We start from the raw sequence: 18,848 nt of genomic DNA, 5'->3' as shown, positions 1-18,848 counted from the left end.
CCTAAGATTGTTGAAAAAAGCGTTGTGGTAGGTTCGTGTGCGACTTAGCTGCATTTAAGTAGTTGAAAGGGTCAAACAACTTCGATTTGCAGACTTGCTGGGGAAACAAATAGGATGAGGATTTCAATTCTGTAAGGGATCTTTGTTAAAATGCTGTGTCTGGCTTTCCCAGACATCATTCCTGAAGATCTCTGTTACAAGCCAGCGTATTATTTCTTTAAAGCTACAGTTATTAAGCACTGTGTCCTAAAGTATTGTATGTATTTCTAGATAGAATTAGGTTAATAGCAGAGAAAGGGTGCAAGACCAGCAGGAAGAGGGTAAGTACTTTTGATGACCTGACCCAACTAGGTCTGTGATAAGTAGGAGCCAGCTTGCTTCTTCCCTGGGTCTGTAGTTACTGCTCTGGAGAGGTTAGAGTTAGTCATCACAAAGCAACTCCTACTCATTCCACATCATGAGGCACTGAATGAAGTAAACACCTTACTGTGCCTACACTTCCAGCTGAGACAGGGCTCCTAGTGTTGTAGGTTTAGAAATGATTTCCCATAGGAACAGTTTTGTAGAGGTTTTTTCTTACTGCTTAGCAGGTGGAGATCAGTCTAAGTTAGTTTACAACCAGAAATTAATGACGCTAGCTTGATACATTTTTAATACTGATGAAATACCCAACAAATTTAGGAAATGTGTTTAAAAAGGAGTTTGTGGTATGGTAATACGTTGCCATGGCATGAAGAGCAGTGTCAGTCCCTTATCTGGTTCCAGTAGAAGTTCAAAAGTTGTATTGATTGAACCATTCCCTACTGCCTAGGAAAAGGATTACTTAATCAGTGGATACACCCTCTGTAGCACTTCACCTGGGTATCATGTGTTGAAAGAGTCACCCTTTCTCTGAATTGGAAGAAGCTAAAACATGTTCTCCCTCTGAAATAACAGTGCTGGTACTAAATAGGTGGAGAAAAAAGTTGACTTTGCTTGCTTCCTGGTTGCTGCATGCTTCACCTTTCCAATGCCACACATTCTGAATCTGAGAAGTTGCACTTACGGCCTCAGAAAAATAAGCCTTATAAGCCTTACACTTAATGTAAGGGAAAACTCTGGAAAATTCAGATTTTTCTAGCATAAATCTCGATAAATGTACGTACATCTAATAATACAAACTATGTATTGGAGAAGTAAGTTCTAAGTATTTTGACAGAATAGAGACTGTTGGCATATCGTCTGAAGTTGTGACTTCAGTTCTCTTGAACTCAGCTTCAGGAATTTCACTGCCTCACTGACATACACTGTGGCACTGTGACCTGTGGTGTGACAGCCTCAAAGTGGCATGCTTACAGCCCAGTTATACAGAGCACAGTTCAACTAGCAGCTAGAATAGAAATTGTTTAGCTGTGATTTTCCTCATTTGCAACAATATGTTCTAGCATCTTTCATGGTATGGCATCTTGTTTGGCTACAAATCATGTTTAGGTATTTCTCTTGTATGTTTTTCTCCCTAATCAGTGTTTCATTGAGTTACTGGGTCTTTTCTTAGATGGTGGCTGGAATAAGCCATAAGTATTCTGTCTGTCCTTGCTTCAGTCACATTACAAGCCTTGTTTTTTTCTGGGGGGGGGCAATTGGTGGTATGCTTCCCAGAAAAAGACCTCTGCATTAACTGACAGTTTCCCACTGCTTGCACTAGATGCTTTAATTATTCAGGCTTAGATCTAAAGATATTTTCTACTATTTTTGCATGGCTGTAACCTCATGTGGAAGGGATGAGTGAACTGTAAACAAACCAAACTGTATCATGTCCAGAACCTGTACTTCCACGTAGTCTTATTGCTTAAATATCATATGATTGTCCCTTTTGTAAATGAGCGTAGTGTCTTTCAGTTGGCTGTTTTCCATTTGCACTTAATTATGGCTTGTGGAGGCTGTGCTGCCTCCTCCATCCCAAAGCACAGCCATACTGCGTAACGCCATATTAAATTAGTCATAACCAATCAAAATTCTGAATAGCTGACACTTTACTATGCTGTTTGTATTTTAAAAAGGCAAATTTTAGGTGATGACAACATAAATTATAATTAATTGTCCAATATCAGAGTTTTTTGAGCACTGATGTCAGAAGCTCATGTTGGGCTTTGCGAGGAACCAGTGTTCTTTTTTTAAAAAAAACAAATAATCAATTCCTGGTTCATTAACAAGTAACTCATAAAGCAGATGCATATTTGTAAGAAACAAACATAATTGAACTCCCATTTATTTTACATGCTGTGGAATTTTTTTTGGTGCTTTATCTCTCCTTCTATACCCCACAAAGCTCCCAGCAGAAGTGAGTTCCTTTGTAATCCAGAAAGGTGTTTGTGTTTATCTGAACTTTGTAGGGAGATCATTTTGTGCATATATACTGCATTCACCAAATATATTTGTGCATTCGAGCTGAGGGTGTTCAATTGCTCTTGCATGGTTTGCTATCTGCTGCTGTTTGCTTTGCTTATCGTTGACCTATAAGGGGAGTGAGACATTCTGCTATTTGATATCCTTTATATCTTCAGTACAAGTGATTTAAGTGTACATTAGAAATTGAATTGTATTTTCCAGTACTTGGACAGTATTGGGAAGTAATTTTCAATATGCTGCATACTCAGGAAATTCTTTCCATTTTTTAATGTTTTCTTTTTTTGTCCCCTCTTCCACGCACTGTTTATAGGGCACTTTTCCACATGGCACAGACATTCTCACTGCAGCTGATTACTTTGCTGTTGGTAACAGAGTGAACTGTTACCTGACTATAAGGTAAGTTCTGAGCACTTGCTTTCCTAAACATGAAGAATCTCTCTTATTTATTGAAATACTTGTCTGACTGCTTGACCTTACTGACTGTTGTATTTATTATCTTTTAATAAATGAAATTTTGTTTTTTCTATTTTCTGCATCAAACTGCTAATTGTGCCTAAGACGTAGTGAAAATGTGACTGCCGTGTTCCTCCAACTCATCTGGGTGGTCTGTTCATAGAGGGAAAGGCAAGGGGGCAGACAAGGGGCAATATTAATGGGCATCACAGATCTATCTGGGCAGGTAGAGACTAGAGGAGATGAGGGGATTTTGAAGAGCTGCAGCAAAATGGTGTCTGTTACAATTGCAGATAAGACTCCAGAATTGGTACAGCAACAAACTTATGTCCATTTTAAAAACGTTGTTGAATTTGCTGTCTCTGCATAGCACCTTAATGGTTGTGTTTCTCCTAGGTAGCACAGTGAAACGCTAAGCACAGTGTGCAACCACTTTGAAAAAACAAACAGATGACTGCAGCATGGAGTCTGCAAAGAGTGTAGTGGGAAGCGCCTGTGCTGGTGTGGTGCTGTATAAGTCAGTGGCTTGTGGTGGAGTGCTGTGCTGTTCTGCTCTGCTTGCTGCAAATGCAGGGAAGCCGAAGTGAGGGGATTTGAGGTGCAAGCTCTGTGCACAGGATGACTGAATGAACCAAAGACTGCACTTCCTCATGAGAAGATGAAAAAGTCTGAGGGCTGGGTCCTAACTTCAGTTGTCTGCCTAAGACAGGCAGTCTAGCCTTGCTGTCTGGTCTCTCTGTAGGCAGTGCAGAGAGGCCGGCACCTACAGAGGGTGACTCAGGCCTTCCTAAGATAGGTGAGATACATGGCCCATGGAGCTGAGTTGCTTGCAGAAGCCATCAGGTTAGAAAGGTTCAGAAAGATTTGATCCTTTGAGAATAGAAACAGCAAACATGATGGGGGTCTGCTTCCTTTTCAGCTTCATAGCTTCTAATGAACTTCTTTTATTTTATTTAAGATACTTGGCTCTGAATGCCTCTGCCTCCCTGACTTTTTTTTTTAATTCATTTTTCCACCTCCATCTTGTCCCTTTTGTGGATAATCACTCTGGTCTGTGCCTGTCCTCACCTCTCACCTACTGTCTTTCCTTCCATGCTCCACACCCTCCTCCCACACTCTTCCCAGCACTCCTGCCTGCTGAGCAGGGCTGGGCACACGCAAGGCTTGGTGTGCACTGCTGCCCTGCACTGCCAGAGTGCCCCTGGGACTTCAGGAAGTGTGGCTTCCTATAGTAGTAAAAAAAAATAGACAATATGCAAAATTGGCACACACCGTTTTCATTTACTCTCTTCTGCAATTTTAGTTTGAAGGTTATGTTGTCCCTACTTCTTCAGAGCCGAATTGTGAGTTTGTGTCTCATGTGTACATTTATTTCTTTATTGTGATTTGGAGGGTTTTTGTAGGAATGTGCAGTTCGTCCCATGGTTCCTTGAGACCAAATTCAGTGTTGTTAATCTAGCTCTTTGTAAATCATTTGTTATCTCATCCATTACATTACTTGCTACAATCTTCACCATGTTGCTTTTCAAACAGGATATAATTATTTGGGTCAATACTTAATTATTTCCTTATTTTTGTCTGAGTTAACATCAAAGCAAAAGCACGTAAGCATATATTTGGCTGCACAGAAAACACATATCCTTATGATGTGGTAGGAAAAAATGGACCTTTTGGATCAGTATGCCTTTGGGTGGTGAAATTGTTTATGTAGCTGGAAAAAAGCTAGTTGGGGTTCATATTGCACATGTGGAATCTTCAGCTGTCTCTCCCTGACCATGATAAAAACCAGTCCTGAGACACTGTGTGTGTCATTGTGATGCCACTGTGTGAAAGGAAACCATGCATTTGTGAAAGTCTGTGTTAGTGAATCTACTTGGGGCTGTAAAGGCCTGATTAGATATACGAGCTATGTATGTGTGTGTATGTTACTTATATCCTTCAGAATTTATGTATTTTTGCACAAGTTTTCATACCAGTTGTCTTCTGGAGGCTTTGCCAGAAGTTCTTTGGAAGGCTCAGCTAGAATCTGTTAAGCTGTTGATGGGAGTGAAGGCAGAGGAAACCTACTCCGACTTTGTATGAACTGGGATTAAAGAGGCTGTGATTTCAGGAGTTCTGGGCTGTGTTAAAATAGAGTTAAGGAATCCTTTAGTTAACATGAAGATTAACCACTGGGATAGGTAGGTTCACAAACTAAATAGAAAGGAGCAGAAAAATCTTTACATTGGAACAGAAGAACAATGAATTTGGCCACTTCTCTGCTGGCAGATTGTGTCTCATCTCCCTCGGTGGTACTTTTGTGTTGTGCTGGCTCAGGTGGCTGAGGTCTGTGCTGTGGATTTAAGGACTACTGTTCTTCTTGTGAATTACATAGATATTAGTGCATTAACATGCACCAGTATGTAGTTTCTACTTTTGTTTCTAACTGCATGTATTTATGGAACGCTATTAAAGTTGAGAAGTACATCACACAAAAAGGTGAAATTAAGCTGATTCATGTGTCCCAAATGTTGTCCTTGTGTGCATGCCATCTTGACACAAACACATTCTACTGGTGGTTTAGCTTTCCAAGACTATTGTAATTACATCAGATGTAGTGAGAAGACAATTCACTTGGCTTCTGTTGACCTTAGCTTCCAACAGCAGATGCTTCTGAAGTCTGGAAAGCCAGTGGGGCTGTACAGTCAGATAGTTACCCTGTCTGCCTAGCTAATTACTTCTGGCATTTCTTCACATCTTAGGCCCTGACTTTGCACCTTTAGTATGTTTTTGTCATAATTAACTTTTTGTATGTTTGATTTTTAAAAAGAAAAATAGAAAACAGTTTCTCAACTTTGAATCGTTGTGTTTAGGAAGATAAAGCACATTTCTATAATTTAATTTTACTCTGTCATTTGGCTTACATGTTAGCACGCATTTTTCCAATCTAAAAAATTATTATGGGTGTTAATATAAACTCAGTTTTCTGGAATATAACAATGGGAACTGTGTATTTATTTTTGCTTGTCATTGCTGTCAAGCTTTTTGTTGGTGTAGTGCTTTTTAAGAGAATGTGAAAAACTTTTGCAAATGTGGTTTAAATATTTGACAGTGCTTGTAATGTGATGATCATTGTATTATTTTATTTGGCTGCATCTCATCTACGATAAGGCATGATTAAACAGTTATTTCATTGTCTTAAACTGGAGGATTTTCATCTTTGGAGCAGCTTGTATTAAAATAACCACGTATGTTGATTCTGTACTCTTGTCATATAAACCTTCTTTTTCAGTGTGTATATTGCTGGCTTTCCTGAGTATACACAACCAATGATAGATCATTTAGTTAACATGAAGATTAACCACTGGGATAGGTAAGTTCATAAAGTCTAATTATGCTCACATCCAGGAACTGATTTTTCTGCATATAAAGTATGTTTTGTATGCTATTTGCTGGAAACTGGGCAAGAAGTAGTAAATGTTACCCATACCTCCTAGCACATTGTCACTTAAAATGTGTTTATGAATTTTGACTTTTTGCCATGACCTCAATCTGTTAATAGATTAATAAAATACATTTATATGGTATATAGTGTAAGTGAGGGGTAAACACCATCACCATACAATTATAATAATTAAAGTTGATTTCATGCGTGGAGATAGAGCTTAGTCATATTCAATGTTTGTGAAGATTAAAACATGTACATATAACACAGATGAGATTATATCAGTGCTGATAATAGTTTGCATCACGAGAAATAATGATAGTTTACTGCAGTGTCCCTGCCAATGCACAGAACGAGCCCTCAGGTTCTACCATCCAGTATGTTTTTCTTTGTCTCTTTCAGCAATAAGTTCTATTCATATAGCTAAAAGCTAGCTGTAGGCTGTCTGTTTGGTCTGCTGGGTTGTTTTATTGGATGTTTTTTTTTTTTTTTTAACGAGAGGAAGGGTAAGATGAACAGCAAATACTATATTCTTCAATATTTCTGGGGTCTTTATCTGATTGTGGACAGGATTCCCTTCCTGAACATATTTTTCTTTTTTTTTTTTTTGCATCATCAGTGCTATTCGAGAACTTTCAACCAAGGCTCTGCATAACCTTACCCCACGGGCTCCTGAGTACATGGCAAATGTGGGTAGGTAACACATAACATGTTCTCCATAGTGTGTCATACCAAGCATTTGAGCTTATGTAACAAAAAAATCATTACAATGACTTAAACAGACACCATGACTTAATAAAAAATAAGATTTTCCCTACAACTTAATACAGTGTATTGACACTGATAACTTTACCAGCTTTCAATTTTCATGCAAACTTGTTGAAAAGCACTGGATGGTTTTAATCTAGGGACTAGTCATTTGTAGCCTGATTACACAGGACTGCACCTCTGTGTGATGAACAAATGGGTGTAGATTCGTTGCAGCAATTCAGGCTACTAGCCTTCAAATTCCTAGTTTTGTTTTGTTGATATATTGATGTCATAACAACGGGGATGGGAGAACAAATCTGTTTTATCTTGTTCAGTCTGACATCTTCAGGGGAATTCTTTTGACTGCTGTGTATGGAATCAAAGGTTTCTTAGCATGAATTCAGAATTGCTTGGCGTACTCAAGATTCCAAGGATGTACTAGCTGCTTTCTGTTATGCATGCAAGACAGCAGCTGAAACCCTTACGGATATTACCTAGACTCCATTGAGGGGGTTAGGGAAGAGGTAGGGTCAGTTTACATGGAAGTAAAACTAGTAGCTACAAGCCTCATTTTCTCTACTGCTCAGCCAACCTAATGTATCATAGCAAGCATATTTTTTTATTGACTCCAAACATGGAGCTAGTTATAAGTGTGACCTTTGTAGGTATAGTTTAGTATGCTTGTTCAGAATTTACTTAAAATTTTTTTTTCAGATAGTGATGAGGATTTATTGGCCAGACTTTCAAGAAATGGTTTTCTCATGTTATTTCTAGGCCAACGTGTTTACATTTAGAACTGTAATCTGTCAATATGCCTTGTTTAAATAAAATAATTATTTAATCTCTTTCAGTTTTGCCAAAACTGCTGCCTTTATCAGTGGGCATAGATCTGCACACACGCCACGGGGCAATTCTTGCCTGTGCTGAGATCACCCATGCGTTGTGTAAACTAGCAGAAGAGAATAATAGGTATAAATGCAAGATTATCTTCACTATACATTTTCCTTTCATGTCTGATCTATTGAAAGCTTCCTGAGTGTAATTGTTGAAATCCCATCTTATTGAACATCTATTCAACTGAATTTTTGTATGATAATGATCAGTCTTGCCAAGCCTTCACAATTTATTTGGTGATGCTGCATACTGAAGTCTAAATTCATCATTAGAAATGTGAGATCATTTATTGCCTTACTTGGAGAATTCAAAGATACCAACCACTGATTAACCAACCCCTCCCAGCAGCCCTTCCCTTTTATTTTGTCTTCCTGGTGATGGGGCAGTCTCTCTTCTTTAAAGAAATAACCTGTTGAACTGAGTTAAATATTGCTGCTGAATGGGTAGGGGTGTTATGTATACACACAAAAACTCATATTACAATTAGGAGATAAACCCAGAATAACTGACAGAATTATTTGGAGTTGTCTTTGCTTTAGTGTTGTGGTTAAAGAAAAGTCATTTACCTTTTTCTTTCTGAATCATTTGTGAAAAATGGTTGAAATCATTATTGCAGAACTAGAATTTGGAAGCTGCTTTGTGGTAGGATTTTGTAATGGTTTGAATTAATAAAAAATAAGTAGTGATGAACAGCTGTTTAAGATCAAAGCAGTGGATGATAAAATCCCAAAACGCAGACTTCACTGAAAATGCCGTTCTGCAGCAGTCATGGGTGTGTATGTATATATACTCTGAAGAACATATATTTAAATAAATGACTTTTTTCAGGTAAACCTTGAGTAATTACTCTGACTAACATTTTGTTTTACTTCTAAGAACATTCTTATCAATTTATACAAAGATATCTAAAATTGATGTGTAAAGTTAAGTATTGCATCTTTCTGTTGAAAAAAAAAAACAAAAACCTCTGAGGATGACTTGGCAACCAGATTAAAAAAAACAAACTATATCTTTGCAGATCTCTAACACACTATTTCAGTGGAGAATCTTTGGAGGGACTAAAGCAAATTCACCAAGAGGTTTGTAGCAAGAATTAATGTATTTTGTAGTGTGGCATGTTATATTTATAGAAATATTTGTAATTAAGACAGTTATTATTCTCCACCTTTTTCTTCTACCTGACAAAAGTAAACGATCTTGCAAATATGAATCTGGACACATAGTCCAGGAGGTTGTTTGATAAATGTTCTTACTTTTACTCTTCAACAGTAGCTGACAAATGCTTTCAATTTTCAGTCAGCATAGTGTGTAGCTATTTTTAAAGGGCCAAATATGGAAAACAAATGTATTTTAAAAAGACAGAGCAAAGGCAGCTAGGATTTGGAATGAAGAAATACAATGCTTTATAAAAGTGTTAAATGTAGTACATGGTATGTAGACACTGTGTGTGAGGAGTAAAAATGACACACTTATTCCACAGTAACTCCCTAAATGTTCTTGTGCTTCTTTCCCCCCAGCTTTGCAGTCGACAGTTGTACAGGTAAGAAAATGGACTGAAGCAAAATTATTTTATGTACTGGAGGGTATCAGTCAGACTAATGAAAACAGTAGCATCAAGGGTGGGGGGTGGTTTTGTATTAGTTACACCTCACACAGGCTGCCAGCGTATCACAGCTCATCAGAATGCAAGCACATGCATTCCTTTGGCTTTGTCTACCTATTACAGAGACCAGTGCTGTTTTTATAATGTATGGGGAGTTTAGAGTGTGTGACTTACAGGCATGTTAGATTAATGGGAAAGTGGTAAGTACTGGTCTCAACACTGTGATAGAGACAGTTAAAGAAAGGAAAGAATGTGAAACAATATGGCACTAAGCCATGGCTCCAGCAGTGCCTAATGGATTTCTTTCCTATTATTCACCTGTACTACAGTATCTGTATGGTAGAAATGACCTGTCACTACAAAGTTAGTATGGCTTTTTCTTTTTAAAAGGAGCTTCTAGCTAAATTCTAGAATCCTGTGTAATGAGTAGGCCAGAAGTATTACAAAAGGTTCTATATAATTTTTAATTCTTGAGCCAAAGAAAATGTAAATGAGCTTTCACTGAGTTGTTCCTATTTATTGAAGCTTCCAGGAAGTAAAAGGGAACTTGCCTACGTAACTGTTAAATAAAGGTGAATTAAAACTGGTATGTGACTTAAGGCTTTAGTCATAAATTTAAGGAATTCAAAACATAATTAAGGACTTTTATTCTCTAATGATTCAATATTCAAATGAGTTTTTTCTTTAACTGACAAACTGTTGGAGTTTTTAGGCGTTAATCTAATTCACTTCTTTACACGTGATGTACCTGTAGATGGTAGAACAGTAGGATCCTAACTAGCTTTTTTGTGTAATTTTTATTTATACATTAAATCATTTTTATGTAAGTCTTCACGTTCTCAAACTTTCTGAATAAAAGTGTACACATTTACTTTTTTCACAGCTGTATGCATTGATGTGAAACCTCCATTCCAAAGCTAGCTTGCAGGGGAGGATGGTTTTCATGCTGATACTGTATATTAGTGTCTTTGTGGGTGGCTGTCTTGGCTCCCATAAATTCTTTAATGTCAGGGTGGAGCTTGAGTGTAATTTGTTTTTGTCATAATGTGCACTTCTTGCACTTAATGGTATTTATAAGATGCCTACAGAAATGTTTTCGTCCTAGATAAGACTTAAAGTTCAACTCCAAGCAAAATTGATTCACTGCTGTTTACTCTAATAGTTGGGCAGAGACACAGATGTCTGCTATAATCCATGTTTTAAAATATTGGCATGCATATTAAGATTGGACAAGAAAAATAAACTAGGTTATAAAAACAAAACAGCCATTTGAGTATTGCTGGGCAAGCATTTAGTGAAACAAGCCCAACTTGTTTCATGATGAGTAATTATTGCACGTAATATTCCAAAGATTTCCATTTGAGAAATTGCTACTGGGAATTTTCAGTTTAATGATGGCTTACAGGAATGTTGAAAACCCCTGTGTTTTATTTGGGTTTCTAGTTTTTAAACTCCCGTAACAAAAGCTCTGGGGTCACATTTCTCAACTGATTGAGACCTTTTGCTTTCACTTCTGGGAATAAAACAGCCATCTTTCTGTATTACGCAGATTTCAGTGTGTTGATCAAGCTATTTTCATGAACTACTTTGGCCTGTAAGAAAGCAAAAGCATACAAATTCCTGTTTAGATCAATTCATAAATTTATCTTCTGATAAACTGTAGATGTTGAGCTGCAGGTGGGCTGTGATGATGCTGACTGCTGCTTAGGACTCCATTGGAACCCTGAGAAGCTCAAGTCAAAAAAGCTAAAGCCACAGCACTGTAATGGATACCTTCATTCAGCTATCCCTCCTACTTCGTTCAGCATCTCTTGTAATACCTTTAACTTGATTTGAATAATGTCCATGAATTTTCCTTCAGACAAGACACAGGTGAAGTTTTAAGTTACACTGCACAGTCTCTCTTTGGGTACATCTGAAGTTAATCAAATTTGTTAATGCTGACTGAAAGGAAGTCTTGTTCTCTGTCTTACTACTGTCTTTGAAAAATGTTGGTATCTTTCTGTTTTCCTGTAAAGTGTTTTTCTGGACTTACAGCAGTGTGCTGAAATAGGAGAATACAAGTCCAGGCACATCCACTGTGTACTTCCTTCCATGAGCTCTGTTTCTGACACATTTGATGCACAGGTTTGTCCTGAGGAGTTGGTTGCTTTAAACATTTGCATATGCACCTCCAGCTGAGTATTGCACAGTGGGCCTGGTTTTCCATATTAAATGATCACTAATTATAGCAGGTCAGGGAAGCCATGCAAACCATGGCGCATAGAGTATTGGTCTGTTTTGTGCTTTATGGACTGTGTTAGATATATTAAACAAAAAAGGACTTTTCCTTTAAACATTGCTTTTGTACATGAGAACTTGAGACAAAAGCACATGGCTGCTAACCCTAATGCCTGCTTTTCAGTGTGCTTTTGTTGAACCAGCATGGAATCTTTTCTTGAAGCAGACACTTGTGTAATGCATCTAAGATCTTGTGCTAGTTCTCAGTACTGAAGAGTTCTCAAGGATTGTTTTTATTAAGATTCTTTTAAAATGCATCATCTGATATACGATTCTTCACTGTATATCTGCCTGAGTAATGTGTAGTACTTCCTGTCTCCTTTCTTGTAGCCATGTCTGAGGCTGGCAGTATAGGTCTTAGCACACAGGATTGTTGTAACAAGATAATTGAGGGCTGGAGATGGAAGTGCTGCAGACAGATTGACTGCATTTCTCCCAGGTGGCTGCATTTCCCTTGTGTATTTCAGCACATGGGCTGTTGTTGGGCCTTCAGGGTTCACATCAGAACTGCCTGTGACAGTAAGCACTGTGTTTATTGGCAACTCCCACACTGGTGATGCAGTCGGTGCAGTGTGCTGCATGCTGGGTTTTTCTCTGGTCTCGTTCCTGTAGTACACACACAGCCAGCTTCTGCATATCCATGTCAGCTATGGCCAGGCAGCAAACTTTATTTTACATAGTAACCAGTGTAAGTTGGATGGTCATCTTCAGTGTTTGAGCCTTTCCAAGAGTAGGGCAGCCTGTAGGTGCTGGCCAGTACCTGGTGAAAGGAAAGCTTCTCTCATTGCAAAGACCTTTAAGGTTGCAGCAAATCTTGATGGTTTCAGGGCAGACGTGTTTCTTGGTGGTCATTGATGCAAAAGAGATTTTTGGATGTAGAAGCTTCGTCAGGAAGTAAGCAAGGAAATAACTTTGCAACAAGGTTCATCTTAATCTTCCAAGTTTAAACTACTTTTTGCATCCAGTAACATGGTGGTTCGAGGAGTTCGTGCCATCCTATGTTCTGAAGGGATCGCTCGAGGTATCACTGGAAAAAATACAGATGCTTTTGTATTTTTTTTTCTATCTGGATGGTGGTGCTATGCCTTATGAAATATTGTGGGCTGAGAAGGATGAGCATGTAAAAAAGGGTGTTGTGTGAGACATCCATTGCTGTTTTCTACTGTTTTTTTCTTGTTGCAAAGTAATGCTTTGTGCTATATAGTTTCGTTCACCTGAAAGAGCTGTAAGATAAAAAATTTTTTGCAACCAGTTGAAGTCACTGGGAAAACCTATTCCATAGAGCCAGGATTTTGTGTAGTTTTTACAGTAACCTAAAGCAGATGTCTTTCATGAAGCCAGTTTGTAAGCCCTGTACATGGACAAACTGGATCTTTAAGGTACCTCTATTCTGTGGAACGAATTGTTCCCAAATACTTTGTCACTACTCATGTTGATGGGAAAACTCTACTTGGCTTTCTGGAAGTTTAGTATTTGTAACTGAATCTCTTTAGCTATTCCAGTAGCTTTAACTTCTGATTTGGATGTTTATGAAAACGCGGATCTATTCATTTAGAACTGTTGCAATTGATGTTATAATCACAAAGATGGATTCTGAACTCTTCCCAAAAATTGAGTTCTGAATAAAATTTTAAAAATCTACAGAAGTACCTTGAATCTCTGTAGGAACTGGAAACTCTTCTGATTCACACCTCCATAATTTTACAGTGTATACTGACGTACTTCGATCAGCAGTCATTAAGACTGGATGGATTAACCACTGATTCAAAATGGGATTATGTCTTTTGATTGCTTTCCACAAATAAATTGTAATTAATTCAAAAATATTTCTAGGAGAGAAACATTGCTGCAGAATTGCACATAGGAAGAAATGTTTAGGAGCTATTGGAACCTGGGCACTGCATCAGTCTATTTACAAACTGAGTTAACAAACCTTGAAACAGGCACATCTGTGAGTGTGTTGTAACTTCTGGATGTGTCTTTAGAAAAGAGAAAATACTGACGGTACAGCAAAATTCAGAATCTCTGAAATAGGGAGATCCGTATCTTCTTAATTTAGTGGCATCCTACAGGGTGAGATAAAGTTAATAGGAAGGTGCACATCTTGTTTGACAAAGTAAACACTGACTGAGAAAAGATCTAGAATTGCAATAGAGTTCTCAGTTCCTAAAATGGAAATATGTGTTGTGGAAAAGCAAAAATAAAAGGTAAACTGTCAGATATACGGTGATGTGTAGGCAAGACGTGGCATGAAAAGTTGTGCAGAGAACACAGGATGGCAGTGCCTTTGCAGATAATTTGATTGAAGTTTCTGTGTTACATAGAAGTCTTAATGTGCAATTCAGTGTCACCATTCTTCATTTTCCACAGGGCCAGCAATCCTCAATGAAGCTCTAAACTCTGAAATTAAATTAAATTGACGTAATGCCAAAGGAAGGGATAGCTGACAAGTTATTAACATAAGAGTAGCTTTGTGTGGCCTGACTTCCTTGTTGGCAGTCTGAAGAAGTGGAGAAGAGCAGCCTTTATGACTCACTTCTTGCTTTGTAGTTGGAACAAAGTCCATATCTGAATCCTTGCATCAGCAGACTCTGTTGCACACCAAACAAATTCACAAGATCATTATTTTATACTCATTTACAGTAAGACAACAGACAAAAGGCAAAGAATGGGTGAGGTACAAAATGGAGGGAAAAGAAATGTTGAAGAGGAAGCAACCCTTGCCACATCATTCTTCTATTTTTGCCTCTGTATCAACTCCTTGCATCACTTTGTTTTCTAATTGAGTTTTTTAGAAGCTGGAGAGCAGACAGCATGGCAGGAAGGTGGAGTAGGTAAAACAAAGAGCTTATCAGTATGGGGATGTGGAATCTCTTCTTGCATCCTGTGGTGATAAACTGAGCTACAGATCATTACGTAGAGCATAATGTGTTGACTGTTGAAAGCAAAAGTTTGCCAGTTAAAGGAAATGTTGATCTGTGGCACATTGCAATAGTGTTGAGTTGGCACCTCTCCGTCACCTGAAAAAACAGTGAAAATGTTGAGCAGTCAGAAACCCAAGTGTGCTAACAGGAGGCACCTACTGCATGGAATGGAAAAACGCATTTAAAATGTTCGAGCTTTTGAAGCTCATATAAAAGGATGAATTGGAGGATGAAGTTCTAAGAGTCGTTCGGGTTGCTATGGTTTGCCTTGTGAGCACAGCTACTAATTTTATTGTGGGAGGTAGGAGGGAAGAAAAAGTTCTTTTAAAAAGCAAAACAAAAAAAAAAACAAAAACAGCACAAGCAAATAAACAGAAAGCCTTTGTTGTTCCTCCCCCCTTGCAGGAGTTTCTGCCAGAGTGTAGTCGTACAAACAGGTGATTATGGGTTTGGCACACCTCAGGGAGGAAATGTTCCAACAGAAGTGAAGGGAGACAAGAATAAGGCGCCAGGGGAGGAAATATCCAAAGGAAGGGCAGGGGTCAAAGGTTCAAAAAATGGGAAAATTATGCCACAGAGGGTGCCAGTGAGCAGAACACCCCAAGCAATGCTCATGATGCCTTGGGGATATACCAAGGAACCAGCAGATGTTGCTCAGTGCTGTGAGGAGACAGGTCTCTGCCCAGAGGTGACAGGCTGGGGAATGGAAACAGGCTCTGCAGTTCAAGGATGCTTCTCCCTCTCTGCTTTGTGCCTCGCTCAGACTTTCTCCTCATGGGGCCACCAGGGGCCAGGTTGAGATAGGTAGCAGCTCTGAGCTGTTAAGACCATTCTTCTGTGATGCACTTTTTTTTTTTAGGATGGTCTGAAATGTCTTAGGCCTTTTGTTTCTCCCCCTTCTGATGAGTTGAAATTGTTACTGCTTTTCATGTTGTGATGTATGCAAAATCATCTGAGAGAGCTTTAGCAGGGAAGAAGAGGATAAAGGGAATAGGGTGAGAAACTTTGCCAGGGAGTTGAACCAGTTGAAATTTGTGAAAATGGGAACTGGTAAGTAACGTTTCCATTTAATGTTCCAGAAATGAAGATTTTGTTGGTTCTGAAAGTCAAAAGTTGTAGGGCTGAAAAGCTGACAAAGTTTCTGATGCTTCTGAAGCATGTTAGAAGAAAAGAAGAATTAACTTGTCAATCTCTTATTATACACATTAAAAACTAGAAAGATTGAGTTTGCATTCTTCAGAAGCAGAAAGCTAAATATTCAGGAAGGCTTTGTGTACATCCTGCTGAGATCACGAGACAACAGGTGATTAAAAATAAGTAGTTTTGCACTGGTCAGTTACAAAAGTTGAAGATACTTTGTCAACTGCTTTCTAAAATGGTTTTTTGACCTTTTCTTCCTCATCAGGCAATGCACTCAAACTGCTTGTGACAGTGCCTCTCTTCTTGCTTTGCAGGGGGTTAGGTGGAGAACTGATGAGACCAGCTGGTAAGTATCACAGCAAAGGAGTGAAACAGAGAATGTACAGTAAACAGTTGTTCTGTTCACTTTTTTTCAGTTTGTCTTGTGTACATTATATTGAACGCATAAATAGAATATGCATAGTAATTAAAAATAAGAGGTTTGAAAGCTAATCAGAAGTCAGATATGGTAGAATATTATTTACCAGCACATCTGGGAGTAACCCTGTTTGTGTAAGAGTTGAAGGCAGTTCTTGGTTTTATGGCACACGCTTCACTTGTTGTGCAGAACTAACTTCCTTCAGCGTTGAATTTGATTTCCTGATATAACCCAGTTCCTCTCCAGAACAGATGTGGTCTGTCCATTAAGACAGATGTGATCATGTGACTGATGATTTTATCATAATTCATGTGGTAGTGAAGGTGGAGAATTAAGAAAATATAAATAACAGTTTGTGGAAAGGGTTTTAATACATTAATGTTGAGTTCAATGATTGTTATGTACAGAAAGTATGTGAAAACTAAGGGCATTGCAGAGAAAAGAAGGTAACTTGAGTGGATAAGGAAATGATGCCAACTTTAGTTTCCTGCTTGTTAGTTGAAAAAGGGATGTGCTGGGTAGCAGATTCTGGCTTGGGATAAATCACACCTTAAATCACACCTTCAAACTTAGTGGGTAAGGTAAATCAGTACCAATACTGAAAGGCAATCAGGAGTGGAGGAGCAAAGGAACTCTGTCTTTGAGTTTACAGATGTGACGTGGTAATGCTGAAAGGACATATTTACAACTGCTGGTTTTCATAATCTGTTTTATCTGCTCAGCAGCTGAATGCTTCATATGTTTAAGTAGAAGAAATGGCAGTATTTTGGCAAGATATGGCTGTGTAGGTGGAATAAGGGAAGAACTGAAAATTTTCCACAAATTGTATGTCTAATGAAGGTGATGGTTGCAACCACAACAGAGCATAAAAGAATCTTAGAGAACTGAGGAGGGACCTTAAGATTGGCTTTAGTCACATTGTACTGTCTGTCCGTGAATCAGTATCAGGACAAAGAAGCTGGCATACGGTATTGAATGGTGTTTGAGCACAGGGAGCCTGAGTGACACTGCCTTAGTGAGGACTGAATTGAAGAGTAGATTTGGAGCCCAGTAAGTCAGTTATAAATTGACTATGAACTGTGTACAGAGACTGGAGTAAGATTCAAAGATGAAATTGTGGGAGCAGAGAGAAACAAAAAAGTGGCACTATGTAGTAGCTTGTTCTGTCCTGTCCCTACTCTCCATCAACTCTGAAGCAGCCAGATAATGATTCTGCACTGACCTGTGTCTTTACCTGATCACCAGGAGGTGGAAGATGGTGTATTCCCCGAGTGCTGGGCTTTCATTGAGCAGTGTGGTCCGTTGGTGGTATGGTAAAATGCTGCAGTGCTTAGTGTTATTATCTCTATTCCCCAAAACAGCTTTGAAGCCCTGAAAAAATACTACTCCATAAGTCTGATAGTCGTGTAAGGGTATAGACTTAAGGTAATGAAGACTTGACAGCTGACACGTCCTGGATTCTCTTTGCAAATTTTCTTCAATTCAAATGTAATGCTAATGTAACGTGGCTGTATATTTAAAGTAGCTGCAAATTGTCTTTTTTATTATTTATCTGGTTGCCAATTTTACTTTCTTACAGTCTGCACTTTAATTGAAAAGCTGTCACTGTCAAAAATGCCGTTTAAAGGAGATCCGATAATTGGTACGTAGTGTTTTAAATAACCTTTCATTTTCAGGTAGTTATTCATTAAGCTGTAAAACATCCTTGCATGGTGTTTTACAAAGGAACAATGAGATCAGCAAACTTGAGTGGGCTAACAAGTAAAGTATCGGGAAGATACAAAAAGCTGCAACACACAGAGATGTTACCGCAAGGTTTGTGGTGTTTGCAGCCTTTTTCAAGTTTTCAGTATCATCAGACACCATTTGCAGTGTGTACTTTGTAACACGAGCCAGAATAGCTGTACTGAGTCACAACCTTGTTAATTTTGGAAAGGCAGGGAAGTGAGTGAATATAGATGGCTGCTCTTCTTTTTGCTGTGAGAGATTAAATGTTGAAGTTTGTAAAGTGAGAAAGGTAATACCATGTGTGTTCTGTACTGTTTCAGAGGGCTGGCAGTGGCTAATAAATGACAGTCTAAGAAGTCTTCCTCTTGTTTCCTGCACTGCACAACAGCATGTAAAGGTACAGTAGCTATTCCTTCTTCATGTCATCACTTGCCCTTCAGAAATATTTTTGCTTTCCATCAGCGTATTTTCCATGGAATTTGATTACTTCTTGTGTGTTTGTTTCTTAGATTGCTGAGAAGGGGAATTTAAAAACAAACCAAAAGATGAGTTCTCCTAAATTCAGGAGGCTTCCTGTTTAATACTCAAGTAGTTACTACGGAGCTTGTTCTTGTGTGCATATTCCAACAGAGTCCTTGCTGGTCTCTGGCACTGACGTTGGCCTGGCAGTGAGCAGTCCCTGATGCTTGAAGCTGCTCAGTCTGCCATCTGAATACATCGATTTAACATTTTCCTTCTGTTTCAGTGTATGATTTTGACTTGCTTCATACGTGACTGCAGCTGTAATTCCTGTTTTTACTGAGCCACCCAATGCCATTTTTTTATATAAATGCAAAGATTTAAAAT

General features: G+C 38.5%; 1 protein-coding gene across 2 annotated transcripts in view; it reads left to right on the top strand.

The window, feature by feature from the left end:
* Positions 1-18,848, top strand: part of TBCD (tubulin folding cofactor D) — a 106,305-nt gene that overhangs the window by 59,632 nt on the left and 27,825 nt on the right. For both annotated transcript variants that reach the window (XM_065735158.1, XM_065735159.1), the window contains exons 17-25: positions 2,699-2,784; positions 6,113-6,193; positions 6,885-6,958; positions 7,867-7,984; positions 8,928-8,988; positions 9,427-9,449; positions 16,171-16,202; positions 17,854-17,916; positions 18,323-18,399. In XM_065735158.1, the coding sequence (XP_065591230.1) occupies positions 2,699-2,784; positions 6,113-6,193; positions 6,885-6,958; positions 7,867-7,984; positions 8,928-8,988; positions 9,427-9,449; positions 16,171-16,202; positions 17,854-17,916; positions 18,323-18,399 (615 nt within the window). The remainder of the gene's footprint in view (positions 1-2,698; positions 2,785-6,112; positions 6,194-6,884; positions 6,959-7,866; positions 7,985-8,927; positions 8,989-9,426; positions 9,450-16,170; positions 16,203-17,853; positions 17,917-18,322; positions 18,400-18,848) is intronic.

The sequence above is a fragment of the Cyrtonyx montezumae genome, unplaced genomic scaffold (genome assembly GCF_038088225.1).
Source record: "Cyrtonyx montezumae isolate F1298 unplaced genomic scaffold, pur_monq_1.0 scaffold_19, whole genome shotgun sequence".
Taxonomy (NCBI): domain Eukaryota; kingdom Metazoa; phylum Chordata; class Aves; order Galliformes; family Odontophoridae; genus Cyrtonyx; species Cyrtonyx montezumae.
Note: the sequence above shows the minus strand (reverse complement) of the source record. Positions and strands in the feature narration are given on the sequence as shown.